General features: G+C 42.3%; 1 protein-coding gene across 4 annotated transcripts in view; it reads left to right on the forward strand.

The window, feature by feature from the left end:
• The window catches only part of MIB2 (MIB E3 ubiquitin protein ligase 2), a 95,304-nt gene that overhangs the window by 46,824 nt on the left and 21,711 nt on the right, over nucleotides 1–26,769 (forward strand). For 2 of the 4 annotated variants that reach the window (XM_069742456.1, XM_069742457.1), the window contains 11 exons: nucleotides 2,025–2,373; nucleotides 11,523–11,694; nucleotides 15,056–15,162; nucleotides 16,915–17,109; nucleotides 17,204–17,346; nucleotides 18,403–18,510; nucleotides 20,295–20,399; nucleotides 23,797–23,959; nucleotides 24,628–24,761; nucleotides 25,237–25,385; nucleotides 26,068–26,224. In XM_069742456.1, coding sequence (XP_069598557.1) covers nucleotides 2,127–2,373; nucleotides 11,523–11,694; nucleotides 15,056–15,162; nucleotides 16,915–17,109; nucleotides 17,204–17,346; nucleotides 18,403–18,510; nucleotides 20,295–20,399; nucleotides 23,797–23,959; nucleotides 24,628–24,761; nucleotides 25,237–25,385; nucleotides 26,068–26,224 — 1,680 coding nt within the window. In that variant the 5' untranslated portion in view covers nucleotides 2,025–2,126. The remainder of the gene's footprint in view (nucleotides 1–2,024; nucleotides 2,374–11,522; nucleotides 11,695–15,055; nucleotides 15,163–16,914; nucleotides 17,110–17,203; nucleotides 17,347–18,402; nucleotides 18,511–20,294; nucleotides 20,400–23,796; nucleotides 23,960–24,627; nucleotides 24,762–25,236; nucleotides 25,386–26,067; nucleotides 26,225–26,769) is intronic. The other 2 variants (XM_069742459.1, XM_069742460.1) reach the window with 1 other exon arrangement.

A 26,769-nucleotide genomic window follows, 5' to 3' on the forward strand; every position in this document is an offset into this window, starting at 1 on the left:
TATAGATTATGGATTAATAATTACTGCATTATTTGCATTATATTTTCTGTGCGCCATTGCTACGGGGGACACCATGTAGCCCTTTTCTGTGTACAGTGGTGTTATCTAGTTGGTCTTACCAACCCCATTTTTTACTGAATGAACTTGTTCTGATGTTCTGTGTTTTATATTTATTGAATAAAGGTTTATATTTTAGGGGACATAGTGGCTGTGTTCTTCTTGTGATGTATTAGGATTCCTGTCTTACAGTTGTCCCAAGTATTTTGGTCCTTACATGCACACGTATCACATTACACTTTTTTATAGATATTAATTATCCGACATTTTTGTATGTGATTTATGTGTGTAATATGTGTACTACAATTGTTTCACCTGAGTATAACCCAGTGCGCGATATTCGCCTGCTCCCCGTTCCACCGTCGGAGCCGCTGTGTCTTCTGCGTCCTCTCCACTGACACTCAGGTCAGAGGGCGCGATGACGCAATTGGTGCGCGCTGCCCTCTGCCTGAACAGTCAGTGCAGAAGACAGTGAAGACACAGCGGCGGCCGTCGGTGGAACGGGAAAGGTGAGTATAGCAAGTGCCAGGGGCCTGGGAGGTGAGTATGTGATTTTTTTTTTAATTTTTTTAATCACAGGAACAGCGTATAGGGCAAATATCTGTAAGGAGCATCGTATGGGGCCATATGCAGCATGATATGGGGCAATTATCTGTATGGGGCTATGTGCAGCATTATATGGGGCAAATATCTCTCTATGGAGCATCTTATGGGGCCATAATCCGCATTTGTGGAGCATTATACAGGGCAAATGTGTATATGGAGCATCTTATGGGGCCATAATCAACATTTGTGCAGCATTATATGGGGCCTATTTTAATATGGAGCATCTTATGGGGCCCATCATGAACTGTATGGAGCATTATATGGGGCTCCTGATTCAATATGGATATTCAAAAACACTTAACCTACTGATGTCTCAATTAATTTTACTTTTATTGGTATCTATTTTTATTTTTGAAATTTATCAGTAGCTGGTGCATTTTCCACCCTAGGCTTATACTAGAGTCATTAAGTTTTCCCAGTGTTTTTGTGGCAAAATTAGGGGGTGGGCTTATTCTCGAGTATATACGGTAGGTGTTAATGATGGCTTTCGTTTAGCTTTTCTGTATGTAAATCCTATTTCCTTTAGGCAGTTTCTTACAGTTCGGTCACAGACGTTGACTCCAGTTTCCACCCATTCGTTCCTCATTTGTTATGTTGTGCATTTCCTGTTTTGGAGACATATTGCTTTAAGTTTCCGGTCTTGACGCTTTGATGTCTTTCTCGGTCTACCAGTATGTTTGCCTTTAACAACCTTCCCATGTTGTTTGTATTTGGTCCAGATTTTAGACACAGCTGACTGTGAACAACCAACATCTTTTGCAACATTGCGTGATGATTTACCCTCTTTTAAGAGTTTGATAATCCTCTCCTTTGTTTCAATTGACATCTCTCGTGTTGGAGCCATGATTCATGTCAATCCACTTGGTGCAACAGCTCTCCAAGGTGTGATCACTCCTTTTTAGATGCAGACTAACGAGCAGATCTAATTTGATGCAGATGTTATTTTTGGGTATGAAAATTTACAGGGTGATTCCATAATTTTTTCCCTATGCTTGGTTAAAAAAAGTAACCATTACTGACTACCATATTTTTTGTTCTTGATTTCTTTTAGTGTTTATTAAGGCCAGAAAGTTGCCATTTGAAATGACTTTAGTTTTGTGCCATTTCTGTGATTTGCTCTTTTTCTACAAAATTAAACAACTGAATGAACATCCTCCAAGGCCGGTGATTCCATAATTTTTGCCAGGGGTTGTATTTACAGCAAACTGCTGGTTTCACCGCTTAGCACACTACTGCATTATGTGATTCCTCCCAACCAGAGTAATTTTGTGGGGGGAAGAGGTGGGCGAGGGAAAGGTGTGTTTTTTTTTTTTTCTTTTTTCCATTTTAATTTAGCTATTTTTCTTTATTTTTTTCATCAGTGCTAAGTAGATGACACACAGCTGGAACCTGTCCTAGAACCTTACCTGCTGTTTTTTGGGAATCCTTCCTAATGGACCCCATAATTCCACTGGAGGCTTGAGATGGACTGGGACCCCTCTGCAGCCATGCAAGTGGGAATGCGTGTTGTGCGAGGAGTTGACTGGAAATGGGCGAACCAGGATAATGGCGAGGGCAGCGTAGGCACCGTGGTGGAAATTGGACGGCAAGGAAGCCCTACCACCCCCGATAAAACCGTAGTGGTTCAGTGGGATCATGGCACCAGGACAAACTATCGCACTGGATTCCAAGGAGCTTACGACCTGCTGCTGTATGATAATGCCCAGACAGGTATGTGCCAAGTCTTTTACTGACACACAAAATGTCTATATCAAATGGCGAGTCCACAAAATGTCTATATCAGATGGCGAGTCCACAAAATGTCTATATCAAATGGCGAGTCCACAAAATGTCTATATCAAATGGCGAGTCCACAAAATGTCTATATCAAATGGCGAGTCCACAAAATGTCTATATCAAATGGCGAGTCCACAAAATGTCTATATCAAGTGGCGAGTCCACAAAATGTCTATATCAAATGGCGAGTCCACAAAATGTCTATATCAAATGGCGAGTCCACAAAATGTCTATATCAAATGGCGAGTCCACAAAATGTCTATATCAAATGGCGAGTCCACAAAATGTCTATATCAAATGGCGAGTCCACAAAATGTCTATATCAAATGGCGAGTCCACAAAATGTCTATATCAAATGGCGAGTCCACAAAATGTCTATATCAAGTTGCGAGTCCACAAAATGTCTATATCAAGTGGTGAGTCCTTTGTATATACTTTACGTTACTCATCTTGTACCGATTTTGCGTTTTATGGATTTTCCTTCTCCATTCACATCTAAAGTAAAAAAAACTTACCAGCTACTGTAGTGGTTTATTTGTGCTCCGCCACAATGCACTAAAAGAAAGTAGAGTAAACTTTTCTTTGCATAGTTTTCTTAGCAAAAAAAATTCTTAGAAGTCAAGAAATAGAAATAATATATATATAAAAAATCACTTTTTATTGATACATCAGCAAAAGAAGAGTATAAAAATTCAGTGTTTGACACAAAGAATAAACTAAATGAACAGAAGTCTCCCATAAGTATAACTCATAGTTCATGTAATTTCCCCTGACAAAGCTTTAGGCGAAACAATGTTTTTTTTTTTCTAGGTGAGCATGGTTACCACTGTGCATTCTGTTTAGATTTCCTACTTTTTCATCACTCTCTATCCTACTACACTCAGTATATCTTCCTATATACTAAAAACTTTGGACTTTTGTACATTTCTGAGTTCCCATCTCTAATGCTCAGAGACTGCATTGGTTAATAGTTGCTCCTAATATTTCATCTCGCCAAATGTTTGTAATTATCATTACAATACCTGTTTTGTGTGACGGTACTTATTGTTGTTCTTACCTTTACTACATGAAGTGGTATATACAGTATACTTATGGGAGGCTTTTGCTCACTCAGCTGATTCTTTGTGTCTGTCATTGTGTGTATTTATATATTTATACTCCTTTTTTTTTTCTTTTAAAGGATGTTTCATTAAAACACATTTTTTTTCTATTTCTACTCATTGAGTTAGGCACATTTTATTGCAAAAGTTTTTTATATTTTTTTGTACATACAGTCATGGCCAAAATTTTTGAGAATGACACCAAAATTCTATTTTCACATGATCTGCTGCCCTCTGGTTTTTATTAGTGTTTGTCTGATGTTTATATCACATACAGAAATATAATTGCAATCATATTATGAGTACCAATAGGTGATATTGACAGTTAGAATGAGATAATGCAGCAAGTCAATATTTGCAGTGTAGACCCTTCTTCTTCAAGACCTCTGCAATTCTCCCTGGCATGCTCTCAATCAACTTCTGGACCAAATCCTGACTGATAGCAGTCCATTCTTGCATAATCAATGCTTGCATTTTGCCAGAATTTGTTGGTTTTTGTTTGTCCACCCGCCTCTTGATGATTGACCACAAGTTCTCTGGGATTAAGATCTGGGGAGTTTCCAGGCCATGGACCCAATATGTTTTGTTCCATGAGCCATTTAGTGATCACCTTTGCTTTATGGCAAGGTGCTCCATCATGCTGGAAAAGGCATTGTTGGGCGCCAAACTGCTCTTGGACGGTTGGGAGAAGTTGCTCTTGGAGGACATTCTGGTACCATTCTTTATTCATGGCTGTGTTTTTAGGCAAGGCTGTGAGTGAGCCGATTCCCTTGGCTGAGAAGCAACCCCACACATGAATGGTTTCAGGATGCTTTACAGTTGGCATGAGACAAGACTGGTGGTATCGCTCACCTCTTCTTCTCCGAATAAGCTGTTTTCCAGATGTCCCAAACAATCGAAAAGGGGATTCATCAGAGAAAATGACTTTGCCCCAGTCCTCAGCAGTCCACTCCCTGTACCTTTTACAGAATATAAGCCGGTCCCTGATCTTTTTTCTGGAGAGAAGTGGCTTCTTTGCTGCCCTCCTTGAAACCAGGCCTTGCTCAAAGAGTCTCCGCCTCACAGTGCGTGCAGAAGCACTCACACCAGCCTGCTGCCATTCCTGAGCAAGCTCGGCACTGCTGGTAGTCCGATCCCGCAGCTGAAACAGTTTTAAGATACGGTCCTGGCGCTTGCTGGTCTTTCTTGGGCGCCCTGGAGCCTTTTTGACAACAATGGAAGCTCTCTCCTTGAAGTTCTTGATGATGCGATAGATTGTTGACTGTTGTAGCTGCGATACTCTTCCGTTAGGCCATTTTTGTGCAGTGCAATGATGGCTGCACGTGTTTCTTTAGAGATAACCATGGTTAACTGAAGAGAAACAATGATACCAAGCACCAGCCTCCTTTTAAAGTGTCCAGCGATGTCAATCTTACTTAATCATGATTGATTGATCGCCAGCCCTGTCCTCATCAACACCCACACCTGTGTTCATGGATCAATCTCTAAAACGATGTTAGCTGCTGTCACGCTCTGACTGGTGGGCGTGAGCTCGGGGGTTTTGTGGCCCCACTGTGCCACAAACCAGACTACCCTGGAAGGGGCGTGACTAAGTAGCTTCCTAGGTGTTCGCTGGAGCCTCTGATGGTGAGGTCAGACTTGTGCAATAGGTGCCACTCCAGGGTGATGTCTGGCTGCTGATCCCACTAAGGAACGGAGCGGGCACGGCTGGCACTCTGGCTGACAGGCGGGCACGGCTGGGACACAGACAGGCAGACGGGTACAACAGAGACACTGGCGGGCAGGCGGACACGGCTGGCTCTCTGGTAGGCAGGCAGGTACAGCTGGAACATAGGAAGAACCGGTAGGGACCAGTCTGCAGGCAGGTATGTGGTTTGGAACACAGGGCTAGCAGAGAACACAGGGCAGGAAGGCAGGGCAGGAACGGCAGGACTGGCAGGAACACAGGATACACAGGAGGGGTTGATATGATGTATGAATCAGGCTGCACTCTGATGACACCCGAGTGCAGTCCTATTGTGAGTGTGATGAAGGAACAGGTAGGGACCTGTACACACAGAAGATGCAGGTACGGAAACAAGCCAGAAGGAAAAGAGAAAGAAGGAACAGGTAGGGACCTAGTCACACAGGAGGACTAAGAGAAGAGGAGAAGAAGGCAGAGCCAAGGACAGAGACGCTGAAGGCGGAGCCAAGAGCAGAGACGCTGGAGGCGGAGCCAAGAGCGGAGCCGCTGGAGGCGGAGCCAAGAGCGGAGCCGCTGGAGGCGGAGCCAAGAGCGGAGCCGCTGGAGGCGGAGCCAAGAGCGGAGCCGCTGGAGGCGGAGCCAAGAGCGGAGCCAAGAGCGGAGCCGCTGGAAGCGGAGCCAAGAGCGGAGCCGCTGGAGGCGGAGCCAAGAGCGGAGACGCTGGAGGCGGAGCCAAGAGCGGAGACGCTGGAGGCGGAGCCAAGAGCGGAGACGCTGGAGGCGGAGCCAAGAGCGGAGACGCTGGAGGCGGAGCCAAGAGCGGAGACGCTGGAGGTGGAGCCAAGAGCGGAGACGGAGCAAAGTGCAGAAACACAAGAGGCAGAGTCAGATAGTACCGCAAAGAGCGGAGCCAGATAGAACCGCAAGGAGCGGAGCCACAGAGCAAAGCCAGAGAGTGCAAAGCAAGATCTGAGTGCAGAGCCGCAAGAGTGCGGAGAGTAAGCAGACAGAAAACACAAGGAAAGAAAGCAGGGAAGAAAGCCACAGACAAGGAGACCGAGAAAGGACAAAGTACAGACAAGGCAATAGAACAAGACACCGGGACAAAGACACAGGGACCAGGATTTTCTGCCTCCTGGAGGGCGGACTACAATAACAAGGCAAAAGCACAGAGAAAAGCTCAGAGAGAATCTCAGAGCAAGGCCAGGCAAACTCAGCAGCTAAACACTAACTGAGCTAACACATTGCACAGGCCCAGACCACAGGGTGGAGCTGCACTATATACAGGAGGCCTCTTGGCAATTGGCCAGAAGCACCTTAGGGAGGTGCACACAGTCTCAATAAGAATCCGGAGTGGCTGGCGCCGCCCCCCTATGCACACAGCCAGGAAGTGTACACAGAGCAGGCCGCCATGAAGCACATGTCATGGAACCAGCAGCAGACAGATCTCACAGCATGGCACTGGGTGAGTGAGTAGATGTAACAGGCAGGTGGGGAATGGAAGGCCATGCAGTGATGCCGGCAGGGTTGTTACAGCTGCTCCTTTTAAGGCAGGACTGCAATGATGTTGAAATGTGTTTTGGGGGTTAAAGTTCATTTTCTGGGCAAATATTGACTTTGCAAGTACAGTAATTGCTGTTAAGCTGATCACTCTGACATTCAGGAGTATATGCAAATTGCCATTAGAAAAAATGAAGCAGTAGACTTTGGAAAAATTAATATTTGTCTCATTCTCAAAATTTTTGTCCATGACTGTAATATGGAATATTCTATATTAAATAATAATAATAATATTCATTTTTATATAGCGCTAACATATGCAACAGCGCTTTACACACATTATCATCACTGTCCCCGATGGGGCTCACAATGTAGAATCCCTGTCAGTATGTCTTTGGAATGTGGGAGGAAACCAGAGAACCCGGAGGAAACCCACGGAAACACGGGGAGAACATACAAACTCTTTGCAGATATTGTCCCGGGTGGGCTTAGAACCCAGGACCCCAGCGCTGCAAGGCTGCTGTGCTATCCACTGAGCCACCTGTGTTAAATTAAAGTTTTCTCTTAAAGTGTTACTCCTGTCCTAAAAAGTTACAGCATATTGTTAATGGTCTAGGTGGTAACATTTTTCCTTGTGGACAGACGAGACAAGCCGGGTATGTCAGAGTAAGGAGACTTAGAAGCTATGCATGCTCTTCTGAGGAATTAAATATTTAATTTCCCAGAGGAGCATGCATGGCTTTTAAGTCTCCTCACTCTGACATGCATGGCTTGTCTTGTCACTCTCCACAAGGAGGTATATTTAAATATGTAATTTCCCAGAAGAGCATGCATGGCTTGTAAGTCTCCTCACTCTTTGGGTTACAGCATTCTTGTTTTATTCCTCCTGGAAATGTATAACTTGACAATTACCTGTTGCTATTCCCCTTGAGGCATGTCTCATTGCTTTTCACCAACCAATCAGAACTGACAATGTCACATTGTGTAAGGGACGGTAACGCGCAGTTGTCAGTTTCTTCATACATTTCCAGGAGGAATAAAAAAGAAGACAAAGCAGTTAATAAAAAAAATTTCAGGACAGAATTTTTTTTAAATTTTTTTCCTGTTTTGCTGGATAGTGAAATGCCAGAAACTGTTTATGGGACTCGTTCAGTACTTCAGAATATTTCAGATTAATTAGGTGCTTCCATCGTCATGAAAGGCTGTGGACATCTGTGACATTGCTTACATGTTAGTGGTGACCTGTAGTTAACCCCTTAAGCCCCGAGGGTGGTTTGCACGTTAATGACCGCGCCAATTTTTACAATTCTGACCACTTTTCATTTATGAGGTTATAACTCTGGAACGCTTCAACGGATCCCGCTGATTCTGACATTGTTTTCTCGTGACATATTGTACTTCATGATTGTGGTAACATTTCTTCGATAAGACTTGCGTTTATTTGTGAAAAAAAAAAAAACACGGAAATTTGGCAAAAATTTCGCAATTTTTCAACTTTGAATTTTTATGCCCTTAAATCACAGAGATATGTCACACAAAATACTTAATAAATAACATTTCCCACATGTTTACTTTACATCAGCACAATTTTGGAAACAAAATTTGTTTTTTTGTTAGGGAGTTGTAAGGGTTAAAAGTTGACCAGCAATTTCTCGTTTTTACAACACCATTTTTTTTTTAGAGACCACATCACATTTGAAGTCATTTTGAGGGGTCTATATGATAGAAAATAATGAAGTGTGACACCAGTCTAAAAACTACACCCCTCAAGGTGCTCAAAACCACATTCAAGCAGATTATTAACCCTTCAGGTGTTTAAATAATAATGAACATTTAACTTTTTTTCACACAAAATTTACTTCAGCTCCAATTTGTTTTATTTTACCAAGGGTAACAGGAGAAAATGGATCCCAAAAGTTGTTGTCCAATTTGTCCTGAGCACGCCGATACCCCATATGTGGGGGTAAACCACTGTTTGGGCGCACGGGAGAGCTCGGAAGAGAAGGAGCACTGTTTTACTTTTTCAACGCAGAATTGGATGGAATTGAGATCGGACGCCATGTCGCATATGGAGAGCCCCTGATGTGCCTAAACAGTGGAAACCCCCCCAATTATAACTGAAACCCCAACCCGAGCCCCAACCCTAACCCTAATCCTAACCCTAGCCCTAACCCTAGCCCTAACCCTAATCCTAACCCATAACCCTAATCCTAACCCATAACCCTACTCCTAACCCTAGCCCTAACCCTAATAGGAAAATGGAAATAAATACCTATTTTTAATTTTTTTATTTTCCCCTAACTAAGGGGGTGATGAAGGGGGGTTTGATTTACTTTTATAGCTGTTTTTTTAGCGGATTTTTATGATTGGCAGCCGTCACACACTGAAAGATGCTTTTTATTGCAAAAAATATTTTTTGCGTTACCACGTTTTTAGAGCTATAATTTTTTCCATATTTTGGTCCACAGAGTCATGTGAGGTCTTGTTTTTTGCGGGACGAATTGACGTTTTTATTGGTAACATTTTCGGGCACGTGACACTTTTTGATCGCTTTTTATTCTGATTTTTGTGAGGCAGAATGACCAAAAACCAGCTATTCATGAATTTCTTTTTGGGTCAGTACGATTTCAGCGATACCTCATTCATATCTTTTTTTATGTTTTGGCGCTTTTTATACGATAAAAACTATTTTATAGAAAAAATAATAATTTTTGCATTGCTTTATTCTGAGGACTATAACTTTTTTATTTTTTCGCTGATGATGCTGTATGGCGGCTCGTTTTTTGCGGGACAAAATGACGTTTTCATCGGTACCATGGTTATTTATATCCGTCTTTTTGATCGCTTGTTATTCCACTTTTTGTTCGGCGGTATGATAAAGCGTTGTTTTTTGCCTCGTTTTTTTTACCACGTTCACTGAAGGGGTTAACTAGCGGGACAGTTTTATAGGTCGGGTCATTACGGACGCGGCAATACTAAATAAGTGTACTTTTATTGTTTGTTTTAAATTATTATTTCGATAAAGAAATGTATTTATGGTAACAATATATATATTTTTCTTTATTTAGGAATTTTTTTTTTTTTTACACATGTGAATATTTATTTTTTTTACTTTATAACATTCCCCCAGGGGGGGCATCTTGTTATAGGGTCAGATCGCTGATCTGACACTTTGCAGAGCACTGTGTCAGATCAATGATCTGACATGCAGGGTTGCAAGCCCGTCACTGGGAATTAAGTCCCAGGTCACCTCGACGGGATAGTACGTCATATGGGATTAAGGGGTTAAAGGGAATCTGTCAGCAGGTTTTTGCTATGTAATCTGAGAGCTGCATAATGTAGGGGCTGAGACCCTGATTCCAGCGATGTGTCTCTTTCTGGGCTGCTTGGTGCAGTCTTGATAGAATCCCTGTTTTCTCTTTTATAGATGTAGCAGTGCTCAGAATGCTGAGCGGTGTATAAACGCCGTCCTCACCACTGATTGTCAGCTTCTTATGTATACTGTGCATTGTCAGCAAACTGCCAATCAGTGGTGTGGGCAGTGTTACAGATTAGCTGGACTTGGTTGCATGTGACATCTAGTCCTGCAGTGATAATCTCCTGCTGATAAAACATTGCTTGTACTGAAACTAAAGCACACAGCCTAATAAGTGACACATCTCTGAAATCAGGTTCTCTTCCCCCACATTATTGAACACGATGACATGGCAAAAACCTGCTGACAGATTCCTTTTTAAAAAAAAAAAATTTCCATCCCAAACATTTATGAGAAATTTGCAGGATATGTAATAAATATATAGTATATATAGTAGATGCTTATCCCACCATGGGACATGCTTCTATTTTTATGCAGTTGCCGAATAGCGGAAATAGCGAGCACCTTTAATCAGAGAGAAGTACATGATGGAGCCCGGTTCCCGAGATACTGCAGATAAGCATTCCAGTGGTGGAACCTGCAACTATTATTGCGTTATGGTGTATCCATGGATTTGGTATAAATGTACAAGATGGGAATACCCCTTTAAGAAAAAGTTACAATCTTCTTTCTTGCATTAATTTTTAATCCCACTCGCATGCGGTTTACAGCCTGCTCCTAGTTTCATGATTTTCTGTTGTGGGATTGTCCCTCTAAGTAATACATGTTGGATGTGAGGCCTATGTGTCCAGTATGCTGCTGCCTTCACTAATTCTCATGTATCAGCACAGCTTCATTTCTGGAGTGATTTCCTCCTCTACCGCTGAGATCATGTACTTTCCTCCCTGTCTACAGCCTGAATGCTCTGCCCTCCCTAATAACTCCCTTTCCTCCATGATTGTCCCATTGTCCGCTGTTATCTAGAAGGTGAGAAGATGGGCCAAAGAGCAGCCAGAGCCAGGAGTAGGGCTCTGACAGATTTCCGCCAGATTATGAAGGCTAGCTCGCTAGGGGACAGACTGTAGCAGGAAAATGGTAGGGAATTTTTAATAAAGACTATGTAAAAAGTTGCTTAGTTTTCCATTTAGGAGCATTAAAAAGATAAAAAATAGTCTAAAAAAGAACCCTTAGCCATAAGGATAGGGGTATGATCATATAGAATGTTGGACTTATTAGTCTTTTTTTTGTTTTTGATCACACAATAAGAACTTTTACAGACACCAGAAGACATCCTGAAGGCATCATTGGGAAAGTTCTCAACTCGTGTTTCCTGGGATTTGTCCAGCCTTGGGGATTTAGTCTCTCATATGCACAGTCCAATATGTCATTGTTAGAAATGTTCTGTTGCCATGACCTGGTCACACAAGGTTGTCCTGTTCCTCAGGTGTCCGTCATCCGAACATCATTTGTGACTGTTGCAAGAAGCACGGGATTCGCGGAATGCGCTGGAAGTGTAAAGTCTGCTTCGACTATGACCTATGCACCCAGTGCTACATGAACAACAAGCATGACCTGTCCCACGCGTTCGAGAGATACGAGACTGCCCATTCACGGCCGTAAGTATGGAGTGAGGGAACTAGAACCGCTGTAAACAGAGAGCGAGAACGTCTCAGACCGACCCTGGTTCTGGCGCCATCATTTAAAGGGAATCTGTCAGCATGGGTTTGTTACGTAATCCGAGAGCATCATGTTTTAGGTTCTGATTCCTACTGTGTTTTGCTGTTTCAATACAATCAGTGTTTTATTAGCAGGAGATTATCACTACAGGACTATACATCTCACGCTTCCTGGTCCAACCGCACCCCCACCACTGATTGGCAGCTTCATGTAAATATACATTGTACACAGAAAGCAGCCAATCAGTGGTGTGGGCGGCGTAGTACACAGCTCAGCGTTCAGAGCTCTGCTAGATCAGCAGCAGAGAAAACTGTGATTATATCAGCACTGCTGCACCCAGTAAACTCAGTGATACATCGCTGGAATCAGGGTATCTGCCCCTACATTACGCTGCTGTCACATTACATCGCAAAAACCTGCTGACTGATTCCCTTTAAAGATATTTTTAGGAGATGATTCTCAGGGAACATTTGCCACTTCCTCTTTATTCACTAATGATTGCCGGGGATACCTGTGATCTGACTCCCAGTGATTAAAAACTTATCTAAAACACTTTTTGATTTTAGGGTAACCCCTTTGGAATGTCATGAAACATAATTACCGATATCCGGGACATCTCTAGTTTGGCTGATATATCCAACAATGGGTCTGGCATTAGCTAATTTGCTTGTTTTCCCGGGGGTATATTGACTCCCTACAAGCAGCAGGATATCCTGGAGGAGATCCATCACTTTCCAGCCTTGATACAATCTAATCCTAATGGATCATCGCTCTGCAGCTGGCCCAGCTGAGGTTAATACAGACACATGCCGCATGTTACTGATTCTTCCATTGTCTGGGATTGAGGAGGAGTGGGATCATTAGCTCAGGATCATTAGCTCAGCATCCACCTGCATGGAAGATTACTGATGTCAGGATTTACCGTAGGACGGAGGGATCTTGGCCGCTCATCAGACGATGCTGCCATAAGAGGAGTTAATGAAAAGCCAACAAGCAGGGCAGAAAAAGTGAATTAATTGAAGGGGATCATCTCCCCCTGGTGGGGACTTATTGCACAATATGCTATTTCCATTTACTGGGCAGCATGAGAAGCTTTTAATGATCTTCATGGTGTAAGCTTCTACTTGACCGATAGGGAGATTATTTTTTTTAATATCAGTTTTGGGACTAAAGTACTGAAGCAAAAGATGCAGTATAGCCAGCACGTACTGCGCCAATGATTTCCAGCTTGTGAGGATTGCCCTCCTGGTAATACATGCTGGATGTGAGATCTTCACAAGCTGTGATGCACTAGCACAGCCTTAATTCCTGTATGATTTCCCCTACTGCAGACAAATAAACAGCTGCTGTTACGGTTAGCTGCGTTGAAAATACATCCTCTCAATGTAATCTTCTTTTCTCCTACAGACTCTTGATTCTTTACACTCTTGATACAACCTGGGTGATATTTTCAATATTTTCTTCGGTAGCTAGAACTTTACATTTGAACTTCGTAGAGGCTTAATCGCCTAGATGCTGCGGTCAATCACAACCTTCTCATCTATGGTGCTTAGATGGAGGGGGTGACCGCCTCTATCGCCCCATTACCCAAACCGTGACACGATCTCGTGATCCCGTGACCTCTTCTTCTTTCTCATTCTGACCTTGCAAACTTTGGGAGGAGGAGGGAGGCAATAAGCAGGGACAGGAGGCTCTTAGGTCTGAGCTGGCAGCATCCCGGAGATGCCAAAAGCAGCAGCACAGCCAGCTATGTACAGAGGTTGCACTGACTCTACAGCATAGTCCGACACTGTGACACAGTCCAATCAGCGCTGGTCAGATTTGATTGTAGGGGTGTATACATATGACTGGGACATGATCATACCCATTTGTCATTTTATTCATAAATTTCCTGGATGACTAACAGAAGAACGGCACAATGTAAAGTTATAGGAAAAGGTACTCCAAAATCAATGTTGTATAGAAAATAAATGTATTTGCTAAGTAAGACCCTTGTCATATGGATTTTCTTTTTTTTGGGGGGGATGAGAAGATAGGGGAAAATACAAACCTCACAGGGAATGGATCTCCTGTTCCAAAATTGCAGTTCTGCACTCCACCCATAGAGGGAGACAGCCTCCTTGTAATGGGCAAATATGCAGCAATCATCCCTGCTGCAGAAATCACGGTCTTACTACAATTACATTTACACCAGGCTTCATAAATATAAAACACGTAAATTAAAACCTTTAATTATCCGATTTGTCGTGTTGTCTGAAGATGTATATATATATTTCTTTCCTCGTTAAGCACTTCTGCTTTTGGCGATAGAATAATTGTTGTGGTTGTTTAAAAAAAAAAAGAAGAAAAAAAATGACATCGTGTTCTCAGCTAATTGGCAAATTCTGCAGTTAACATCAAAGTCATCTGAGACAATCTCCCGAGAAATTAGCATGCCTTGCTGAAACATAATCTTCTGTAAAAACTGCCATAGAGCGGCTGCTGGAATGACCGGGAGCATCTCGTATGTGCTGGAGAATAGTCATCATCCCCGCAGAGCAAAGGAACGAGGCAGGAAGACGTTCTGCATGTAGGAGGTCTGTAATCGACGCTGGAGGTTCAGATAATTTATACATTTAAAGGGATGCATAAATATAATAGAAAAGCAGCAGCAGCTCCAGGGTAAGGTGGGCGTAGAGCCTTCCTGATAAAGACCAAACCATCCAGAAAAGAAGTAATGAATGAATGTTGCCAGTCTTGGTATAAATCTTGCAGCCTTTATATTGGCCACTGGGTTTATTCTAGACTCACACTTTCCGTTGTTTTAAGAAATTCACATGTACATTAACCACAATGAACCGACTCCCGCCCCTATCTTCTGTAGCGAAGCACCTAATGAGCGTGTGCAAAGGTCACTGTGAAAAGAGGGGGAAATTGTTTATTGTGATTGGTGCATCCTGTGTTACTAGCTGTGTAACTAGGTGTTACCGGTCATTGTCATTCTGTCTCTGATGATAATGAGGCTGCTGAAAAGGTTTGGTTATAGAATAGGAAGTATGAGTCTGAAAATAGTCCCAGTGGCCAGTTTAAAGATTGGCAGATTCCACATTTTTTATACTGATCGTGACATATAAAAGCAAAACTTTGTCATAAAATGAGAAAACAAATACATCAGAAAGGTAGGCAGAAAACTTGGGATGCTGCCCCTTCAACTGAAGGATCAGGGGGTATCCTAGAAGCATGCCACCTTATGGTTATGCTTCGTGACATAGTTAAAGTGTCATAAATGTAGAGTGATTTATTTATTTTTTTTTTCCGTAGAGTCATTCTTACTCCTCGCCAAGGCTTGCCACGTGTAGTCCTCAAAGGGATCTTCCAAGGAGCCAAAGTTGTGCGTGGACCTGATTGGGAATGGGGAAACCAGGATGGTAAGAAAAACGAAAGGGATGAGATATCGAAAAGGGATTTCAGAAAGGTTTGGCTACTTCCACCATATGTCAAGATGTCTGTTGTGTTGAGCTGTTTACAGAATTCAACAAGTGATAGCAAATGAATACAATATGTCGTCCATTACTGATCGAGCAAGGTCCGGAGCAGACAGAATCTTCAGCACAGCCCCATCCAGAACTGAGCATCGGTAGCCATCTGCTGTATGGAGCGGCGAGACCCTGATTATTGATAGTCCGAGCAGTTGGATCTCCACTAGCAGCATTGTATTCATTATCTACAGTGGATGTAAAAAGTCTACACCCCACTCTTAAAATTTCACGTTTTTGTCATGTAAATAAATCGTAACGAGAAGAATTGTTTCAGAACTTTTTCCACTTTTAATGTCGCCCGTTAGGCCATGGGGAAAATCATTTTGAGGAGGAAATTAAAAATAACAAAGCTAAAATAATGCAGTCGTATAAGTGCAGACACCCTCTTATAATTGGACATGTTGTTCAGAAATGGCCAATCACATTTACTGTTCTGTTACACAGCTTCCATTATTTACAGTGATTCTGATTGGTTTAACCCCATAGAAAGTTTAGGTGTTCCAGTAGCATTTTCTTGACAGTTTAGTTGTATTTTACAGCAGAAGCTATAAACGGCTTACAACACAGCAAAGGGATCTCATTGTTGCAAGTTATCAGTCAGGAGAAAGGTGCAAAAAAAATTCCAAATCATTAGAACGCTGAAGATGGTCATCAAGAAGCGACTTTACTGTGGCAAAACAGTGACATAACCTAGAACTGGACGTCCCTCAAATGATGAAAAAACAAGAGGCCTATTGCCATATCAAAGGAGTTGCAGAAATTTTTAGCAACTGCTGGTTGTGTTCTGTGTGTCACAGCAATCTCCAGTATTCTTCATATTTCTCACCTGTAGAGTAGCGTTGCAAAAGGGAAGCCTTTTTTTTTTACAAAGAAAAACATCCAAGCCAGGCTATGTTTTGTCAAAACCCACATAAAGTCTGCCTAAAGCATGTAAAAAAAGTTAGGATATGTTCCCACAGTCAGTAAACGCTGTGGGTTGGACGCTGCTTACTTACGCAGGGTCCAACCCACAGCGTCCAGATGTTACAGCATAGTAGATGGAATTTCAAGAAATCCCGTGTCCACCCACAGAGACGGACATGTGGCGCGTCTTTTCTGACCGCAGCATGTCTATTTATCTTGTCGAGACGCGAGTCTCCGCAAGATCAATTTCTCTCGTACAATGGGCTGCGTCCAAAGCGCTGCCAATTACTGTATGTGTGCACATACTCTTGTGGTCTGGTGAATCCAATGTTGGACTTTTTGGCCATTATTCTAAAAGTTATGTTTGGCACAAAGCCAACATTGAGCATAGTCAAAAGAACACCATACCCACAGGAAAGCATGGTGAAGTCAGCATTATGCTTTGGAGCTGTTTTTTTGGCAACTGGAACTGGCTTTAGTCAAGGTGGATGGAATCATGAACAGTTCCAAATTTTTATCAATTTTGTAAATAAAACCTATAGACTTCTGCTAAAAAGCTGAAGATGAAGAAGGGTCGTATCTTCAAGAAATATTTTTTCAACCATGTCAACCCATCAACAGAATCGTAGATAAAGTTTTACAAAACTTTTGAAATACCCTTTAAATAGACCAGTGAGCTGATCAGTACAGATCACTATATAGTGCAGGGTGTAGTAACGTCCTCATACTTTCGCCCAGGTGGAGAATCTAAAGTCGGACGTGTTGTAGATATTCGCGGCTGGGACGTGGAAACAGGACGCAGTGTGGCAAGCGTTACCTGGGCCGATGGAACCACCAATGTTTACAGAGTTGGTCATAAGGGCAAAGTAGATCTGAAGTGCATTGCCGATGCTCCAGGAGGACATTATTACAAAGACCACTTGCCCAAGCTTGGTATGATGTTATATTATTGCACTTATCCTCACGGCCGAATTCACGCCTGGAACTATCGATATCTAAACATTGTTTGTCATTATCGCCAATATAGGTAAGCCTGCAGAAATACAGCGCAAGGAGAGCTCAGAGCGGCATCCCTTCCAGCATGGCGACAAAGTCAAATGTCTACTGGATGTAGAAATCTTGCGAGAAATGCAAGAGGGTCATGGAGGATGGAACCCAAAAATGGCCGAGGTAATTGGCAAAATGGTACCTGTCTGATTAAAGTGGAGGGAGGGAAATGGCATTAGTCTCTTTCTCTCTCACACACGTTCGTTCTCTTTAAAATAAATATCCAATTGGGTGTTACCATTCGAAGTGTTAAAAAATCGTGTTAATACATAGTCTGACAATAAACAATCACTCTCTAAAAATTAAGAATTCTTGATGAAGTATTTACTGATACTGTCACGGGGTTACCACAACAGAGAGGAGCCAGAAGACCGTAGCGTCTGATTCCTCCTACTCCTGCGCTGAGAAGAAGCACTTCTCCTTCTTTTTAATTGTGTTTATTACTTTTGGCAGAACAGGGGTTAATCGGCCATGTTGGAAACTCTGAGCTGTCAGCTAAGCTCAGTTAGCCACTCCCATCCCTTCTATAATCTAAGTCCTGATTCAAATCCATGTCAGAGCTAGCATTTGCTGCTTGGCTGAGGAGGAGAGGTGTTCATATGAGGAGTTTTGGAGGGGTTATCTGTAACTGTTGCTTGGTTTATAAGTGTGGTAATTCCCTTCCCTTCTCTTCTTTGTTTATTTTCCCCGTTCTCCACTCCCCGGTGCATTCTCCTGTTATATGTGAGTGAATATTTGTATACCTGGTGTTTTCAGTTTACCCTTGTTTGTGTAGCCTTGTTCGTCGGGTTGGTGTACTGCGGTGCACAGTAGCGCCCCTCTTCCCTGGGTGGGGGAAGAGAACTGACGGAGATCTAACTCAGGAGATAAGGCAAGAGTGGTGGCCCCGGCATCTTCACCTTCAGAAGACTCCTGGGGAATAGGGCGAGCTAGGGCGCCCCCTAGTGTTAGAGACAGGGAAGGAGCTCCTGGTCCCGGGTCACCCGACACCTGAGTCGTGACAGATACCTTTTTGGTGCATCTGATAGGCTGAGTGGATCACACAGGCTCCTCCGGATTCTTCCTTTTAGAATCCGTAGAATAATGAAACGTTGTACGATGCCGGATGTTTTGTATTTTTATTGTCCACCCTTAACCTTTTACATTATTTTCTGACTATAAGTTTGATTGGTTTTGCAGTTTATAGGTCAGACCGGAACTGTTCACCGGATTACAGAGCGAGGAGACGTCAGAGTTCAGTACAACAGTGAAACGCGCTGGACCTTCCATCCTGGAGCTCTCACCAAGGTATCTGGAGACCAGGATACAATTGTACATGTATGACAACATTATGAACGATTAGTAATGTTAAGTAGAGACACGTGAGGTGTAAACTTCTCCCCTGATATCATTTCTGTCTATGTAGAGTATATACGGTGCTCTTTAGTCACTTTGTCTGCTAGGGAGGTACAGCCTGGATGATCACGTTCACACCTTGGTTGTCATTGAATTTTTGATATTCACTATTAGATGACTTACACTTTGTGATTTAATATTTTACAATATGTCCAGTGATATTCAGGATTTTCCATATTTTCTTAAGTCTTTTCTTTCCTCTTGTGATTTACTGAGGTGCTGAAGTGCTGCATTTTGTAGTAACAGAGGAATAGATCAATGGATGGATGAGTCGATGGATTTATAGGTTAATGGGTGGATGAATGGGTGGTTGGGTCACTTAGGTCGTGGATGGGTGGGTTGATTGGATGGTGTGTGGATGGATAGATAAGTCGATGGATGGACTGGTCAATGAATGGATGGATGGGTCAGTGAATGAATGAAAGGGTGGATTTATGGATAGCTGGATGGTTGGGTCACTTAGGTCGTGGGTGAGTTGATTGGATGGTCGATGGATGAATAGATACATGAATGAATAGATGGATGGACAGGTCAATGAAAGGGACAACAATTGGTGGGTTGATGGATGGGTCGATGGATGAAAGGGTGGGTTGATTTATGGATGGGTGGATGGGTCAATGGTTGGATAGGTGGACTGATGGGTGGGTCACTTAGATAGGGGATGGGTTGATTGGATGGTCAGTGGATGGAGAGGTATGTCGATAAATAGATGGATGGACCGGTATATAGTTGTATAGATGAATGGCTCAATGGACTGATGGGTATTTTGATGATTTGATAAAGGGGTTGATTGATCTGTGGTTCAATGGACTGACGTGTGGATGGATAGGTAAGTGGATATGTCCTTGAGGGGGTTAATGGATGGTTTTATGTGTCAATGGATAGATAGAGGCATTATTTGCTAAATACAATACTAGATAATTCCACAAAAATGGAAGCAGCACTACACCGACATAGTACTAATAAATACTAGACTTTTATTGGCCTGTGTGGCAATGTTTTTGTTCAGGACACTTAGCCTTTCTCAAGCCCAAGTTCGTTATCTTGAACCTAAGAGTTCCAACATGGGCCAGTAGAAGTCTAGAATTTGCACTGTACCGCTGGAGCGCTTCTTCCATTTTTGTGGATTTCTTGAAGCGGTTCAGTACGTACCTTGGAGGCCTTACACCCCATTATGTCGATGACCTGGTTCTGCTGAATTTATTTTCCTTTTAGATGGCTAGATAAGTGGGCGGTGGGTATATAGATGGATCGAGAGATAGAAATACTTAGATTGATATAAATAAATGACGTTGAGGCCACAGAGGTTCATTCTACAGCAGATCCAGAAACATTGTCAAAATCAGGACATCACACTTGTTCTTCATGCAAAGAGAACATTGCATCTGTTGACTCCTTGACTTATCCATGAGTGTACTGGTGGTTGCCCCTGGGCATTTTGTGCCCACGGTGCTGCTGCTGGAGATGATGGCTGTAAAGAATGACTTGTGCATCCCATCACATTTGTCCAGGCTACTTGTTCTTGGTGGTGTGATACGTGTGTTCATGACTTGGTCCTCTCCCAGTGTCCCAGTATGACGTTATCACGCTTTACCTTCTCCTAGACGCCTTGTATATGCTATAAGTTGCTCCCTTTCCATTTTGCTTGTTTTATTATTTTTCTTTCCTTTTTATAGCACAACAGTATTTGGGTTGGTGATGTTGTGCGTGTGATGGATGACATGGATACAGTCAAGAAGCTACAAGTTGGTCATGGGGAATGGACAGATGATATGGCCCCTGTGAGTGACGTTAAATAGCCAGCACTAAAACCACACAGTGCTTCTTACCAGTATCATCTAACTCTGTGCAAATTTGTCAGTTCCTCATCTGTCTCTTCTTTGCTCTCAGATCACTCGCCCATTTTGAACAAATTTTTTTTAACATATTTCACAATAAAAACTGCATACATCACTAAATAGAACTTAGACTGGATAAGGCTGGTGTACTTACTTTAAAAAGTGATGTCAGACTGGTTGTATTTTGTATCGGATCACTGATTTTCAGAAGATTTCACAATACGAGCTGCCATTCATCACTGAATATATGTATAAGACTGGATGAGGCTGGTGTACTTACTTTGAAAATTAATATCAGATAGGTTGTATTTGGCACCGGGTCACTGATTTTCAGAAGATTTCACAATACGAGCTGCCATTCATCACTGAATATATGTATAAGACTGGATGAGGCTGGTGTACTTACTTTGAAAATTAATATCAGATAGGTTGTATTTGGCACCGGGTCACTGATTTTCAGCTGATTTCACAATACGAGCTTCATACATCACTGAATAGTTGTATTAGACTGGATGAGGCTGGTGTACTTACTTTGAAAATTAATATCAGATAGGTTATATTTGGCACCGGATCACTGATTTTCAGCAGATTTCACAATACGAGCTTCATACATCACTGAATAGCTGTATTAGACTGGATGAGGCTGGTGTACTTACTTTGAAAATCTGTCAGACTGGTTGTTTTTTGCACCGGATCACAGATTTTCAGAAGATTTTACTATGCGAGCTGCATACATCACTGAATAGCTGTATTAGACCGGATGATGCTGGTGTACTTAGGTTGAAAATGAATGTCAGATTGGCTTCATTTTGTACTGGAGTTACACCTTTGAATGCTAATTTCGTTGGCAGTCACCATCAGCATATGTAATACCATATGTATAGTATTTACCAGTCATAAAGGAATACTCCAGATTAATAATCCATGCTGAGTGAAGGTACTATGGGGATTTGACTTGACATTAGTATTTAGAGAGCATGAAAAAGAAGAGAGCCCCTGTATCAGACTCGGGCCGTGCTCATTACAATGTATGAATTTTAGGCGGGTTGTTTCATTAATTGATAGCTAGTAGCATCATAGACTCCTCTATTGAGCTCCGTTTCTTTTAAAGAAAACTATTTGTACAGATATGGAACCTCCTCAGTGTGAATTGCGGTGCATTATAATATAGTAATTGGATGGATGAAATTTGTTCAAAATGGTTGATAGAATTATTACGATATATATTTCTTAAAGAGGACTTCTCAACTCCAATGAATCTTCAAGATGTAAAAAGTGACCAAAAATATAAAACATTTCTCAGATATATTTTATTAGGAAAAGTATAATATTTCCTCTCTAAATTGGAATTAAAACTTTTTCCGCTTTAATAGATGGAACGTGAAGTCGGGCTCTCTGCTATCTCACTATTGTTACAGATGTTTGAGACTTCCCGCTTCTGAGATGAGAGACACCACAGTATGTGTGGGGTGGATATGTTGGGGAGGCTGTGGGCATCTTGTAAACATATGGGGATATATGAATGTGCTGCCCTCTGACTTTATGCACTTCCTGGTGGATTTAGTTGTATTTGTGGGAATGTAAAATGGAGTTCTATATAATACGAAATATTAAGAGGAAGAGGGTTAAAAAAAACGCAGCCATAAAAATAAATCTTTTCAGTTCACTCTTCATTGTAGCTGCCGAGGGCTCTGCCTTTACAAGCAGCAATGTTGTCTTCTGGTAGATTTACCCTTAAGAAGCTGCTTTGTCCTCTTTTTATGTAGGTTATATAATATTCAGAGGCATCTTATTACATGGCTGATAAATAACAATATACTGTATTTAAAACTAATATTGATTTTCATCCTAAATGTCGCTCTATTTCCATAGTATAATAGTTTTTTTTAATATGGTTTCATTAAATAGTCCCTACTCTTGCCTCTCGAATCCAGCTGCTTTATTTTATTTTATTTTTTACCTGTTTGCGTTGTGAGAATCCCCAGTGCATGCTGGGATACTCAAATGCGACGTCACCAGGGGGCAGAGGCTTCAGTCACTGTCACAGCCTCACTGATATGAGGCGCTGTCAGTGACATCCATTTCAGGGGCTGAGCTAGGAATGATGGAGAATTTTTAAATTCACCGGTTGTGTGGTTTTCTGGAGTCATTGGTTCAGACAATGTTATTTGACTTCTTACCATGCAATTTTCTTCTAGGTGCCCAGTGTCAGTGCGCTCCCTTATAATGAGAAATGACGAGCTGTTAACAGATCAACTGTCAGTGCGCATTGTAAGGAGAAGGGCTGGTCCTCTCACCTCTTTGTCTCCATACGTTACGCACTGCCAGTGCACTCTGTTGTTGGCTCGTCACTTCTCATTAGAGCTGGCGAGGGAGCGCACTGCCACTGTGCACTGAGAAGAACATTGCACGGTAAGAAGTCAAATAATATTGTCTGAACCAATGACTCTACAAAACCACACAACAGGTGAATTTATAAGTTCTCCATCATTCCTGCTGGATCTAAGAACAAATATCTATCTAGCATTGAGATGCTGTATAGAATCAGTCCCCCCACCACCACATACATGTGTTATCTGCCAGAAAGAGATCCTGTAAAATGAAAATAAAACCTGAATCCCTGTAATATTGCTGAAAATCTCCTGATTTACTGTTGACATGGATTTGAGAAAAGTTTTATAATTTCATCTACTGTCACTTTTTTGTGTTTTTCTCAAAAAGTGATAAATCCTCTTTATTACCTTTTATCTTATTTTCTCTAATTCCATCGGTCTTACTGGTAACGGCCAAGAAGTCCATTGTAGATATCCATGTAAGCCGCAGTGTGGTGTTTGTAGGCTTTATATTGATTGGCCGCTAGAGACAACACCGCTGTCTTCTCGGTTTAATTAATTTGTCCTCTTGTCTTCATCGGTAACGACATGCAATTGATTTTTTTTAGTCAGATACATTTTTATTGAGCATAATAAATGTTATCTATATATACAACAAGTTGCATTTGTGTTTTATTTAAAAAAAGAAAATATACCCCTTCCCCCCCCCCTCCCTCTGATAACCAACCCCAACTTTCCCCCCCCCCCCCCTCCACGAGAAGATCTTCTTTATTACAGACATATTGTATTATTAACATTGTTTTCCACAACCCCTCAATTATTCCCGTTTAGCCATGGCTGCCATAGCTTTTGAAAAAACCCCATCTTATTCCTCTTGATATAAATGACATGCAATTGATTAATTGCATATTTTACATTAACTTCTGTGCGAGGAAACTGGGAAAAAAAATCTCACAGCAGCTACTGAAATGCATCGCTATTTTACAATCCTCATTTTGTTGCATTAGGCACTAGGCCAGATTGGCAAAGTCATCAAAGTGTTTGAGGACGGAGACATGAGAGTGTCTGTCGGCGGCCAGTCTTGGACCTTTAATCCGGCCTGCCTGACTTCTTATCAGAGAGATGACGAAGCAAACCTGATGACCACAGAAAACGCTAAGGAACCGAAACGTAAGTACTGAGACGAGTCTTATAAATACGGGGAAATGTCCTGAAAATTGATACCCTTGTAATTAATCACTCCCTAATAAATAAACGCTCTGAGCACCCACCTGATGGTGAGTAACCCTGCCTGAACCCCACAAAAGTCAGCGCTTGCAGATATGCAAAAAAATGCTGTCTTCACAGAAGACCTATCAGATTGGTGGGGGTTCTACTCCTAGCACCTCCGTCGTTCCACGCCGCGTCCCCAAATCTCTTTGCAGGTCTTTTTTGGATCATTAACTTCACCTGTCACTGCCCATATCCCCTTACATGGCTGCTGCAACCAATCACTGGTCAATGATTGGCTGCAGTGGTCAAGTGGGGTAAATGCGAAGGCTTGAGTATAGTGGGTTCAGTGGCCGGTGTCACGCCTGAATCTTGGAACCTCGGGGTCCCTAAAGGACCTTTTGGCCCATATGAGAAGAAGTAGAATGCTATTAAAAGACCTAAAGAAGTTGGGGGCTCTGTTGGCAATCCTGCATTGGTGCCCATGAGCTACCAGCTACGCCGCTGGGTGATGGCCGCTGTTGTAAAATTTGGGGATGCAGCGCTGGAACAGCAGGGATGTATTGGGTGAGTATTAATGGCTTATTCTAGCAGTATTGCTATATCTTCTTTTTTGTTTTTTTTCCCAGGAACGTTGGTTTCCATTTTGGAGAAGATACTTGCTCAGAAGACGGACTGTGAAAGCCCAAACTCTTTGGTTATTGAAGCGGCTCAGGGAAACACAGGCCGAGTGAGGGAAACGCTCCTGAAACACCCAGACAAGGTACCCCTCATAATATAGGCTTATTATGCTATCCTATAATTGTCAGCATTATCCCTGCAATCATTGGATTAAGTCTGTATACCCAGTGGGTTCCTCCTCGTAGAATGGCCCTTTTTACACGATGACCGCGGGCTTGGCGTGATGAATTTGGCCGCCCTCCAAACAAGATTCCACCCCTTAAAATGAGGCAAGCCAGAACTCGGCCTGCTCAAAATCACTGTCATTCTGGGTGATTAAAATGAAGTTTCAAGTATATTACTCTATAACCCACATCAAAACGAGAAAAAAATGACTGTGTCACCCTTGGCCAGAGTCCTCCTCCAGCTTATATTCAGCAGAAGTTGGACACTGGTTTCATACTTCCAAGAAAGGACAACACCTGGCAAGGGATAAAAGAGACCCGACTCTCACCTCTCTTCTCTAAAAAAAAAAAATACTCATAAGGTTCATGATTGCCTCTTTTTTTCCATCATAGGTGGATATAAGGAATGAAGGCCGGACAGCCCTTCAGGTGGCCTCCCACTTGGGACACTTGGAGGTGGTGAAGGTCTTGCTTCAAGCCAACGCAAACATTGACCTTAAGGATGACGAGGGGGATTCTGCTTTACATTATGCTGCTTATGGGTAAGATGTGTTCAGAAAGGCAAGAGAGATGAATGCATTTATTGATATTCTCCATCATTTTTATAATATACCAGTGGCATATAAGGAAAATAAACTGTGATTTAGAAGAAGGTCTACAAATTGGATAGCCAACCAATATATTGAACTGACCGATGAAGTTGAACCCATGGGAAAGAATTATGCAAACTCTGTTTAGATAGGGTGGGCATCCCACTTTATTATAGGGGGCCTCAGATACTGCCGTAGACTCAGTTGAAGTGTAAAATATTGAATACATGTTCCAACTACTTGACCCTTTTCTTCAATAGCCGAACATTTAATAATAAAAGGAGTTGTCCACTACTTTAATATCGATGACCTACCCTTAGTAGGTCACCAATAAAGGTAATTGGTTAGTGGTGGTGCAATACCTGGCACCCCCACGATCAGCAAAGGAATAAGAGGTGAACAGCAGCACCCACAAAACAGTGACTGGATCTGTGCGGTTCCAGCTTTTTTCACGTTTTACATACGGACAGAGGTGAAAACAGCTGATGGGATGGGGACGGGTCACCCATCTGATATTGATGACCTATCCTTAGGAATGGTCATCAGCATCACAGTAACGGACAAGCCCTTTAAAATTCTGTCAGGATAAAACGATCATTTTTTGCTATTTTAACATTTTGCCATTTCTTCCCAGTAACCAGGCCGCTGTCACCAGAGTCTTATTGGCCAAGGGAGCCAACGCTGAACTCCTCAACAATGCCAAGTGCTCTGCTCTGTACATCGCTGTCAATAAAGGCTTCACAGAAGTGGTGCAAATCCTTTGTATTCCCAATTCTGCCATTAATATGCAGGTGAGGGGGTAGATGTGAACAGTATTTTTGTTTCAGGTTTTTGGATGACTTAGCCTGGTTTCACACATCTTACTTATTTTATTTGCTCATATTCTGCAGCGTTTTACAGACATTATCATCGCTGTCCCCATTGGGGCTCACAATCTAGATTTCCTATCAGTATGTCTTTGGAGTGTGGGAGGAAAACGGAGAACCTGGGGGAAACCCAGGCAAACACGGAGAGAACATACAGACGTTGTCCTTACTGGGATTTTAACCCATTGATGCAAGGCTGTATTGCTAACCACTGAGCCACGGGGTTGCCCTACACATCCATTTTTCCAAGGCCACACATGTACCACAATGCATGGGCGGGAAATATTGATCATGTCTGACTTCAGACTGCCTATCATTGTATTCTTCTGGAGATGAGCCTTGTCTGGTGACGGCTATCTCATAGGGAACACAGGAGCGCTCCTGTGTATGGGAAAGATGGATTTGTTCGGCCGACAGCCATCTAACTTGTATGGCAAGCTTTGGTGTAAAATCACCAACCCCCTTTAAAG

This window comes from Ranitomeya imitator, chromosome 10 (genome assembly GCF_032444005.1).
Source record: "Ranitomeya imitator isolate aRanImi1 chromosome 10, aRanImi1.pri, whole genome shotgun sequence".
Taxonomy (NCBI): Eukaryota; Metazoa; Chordata; class Amphibia; order Anura; family Dendrobatidae; genus Ranitomeya; species Ranitomeya imitator.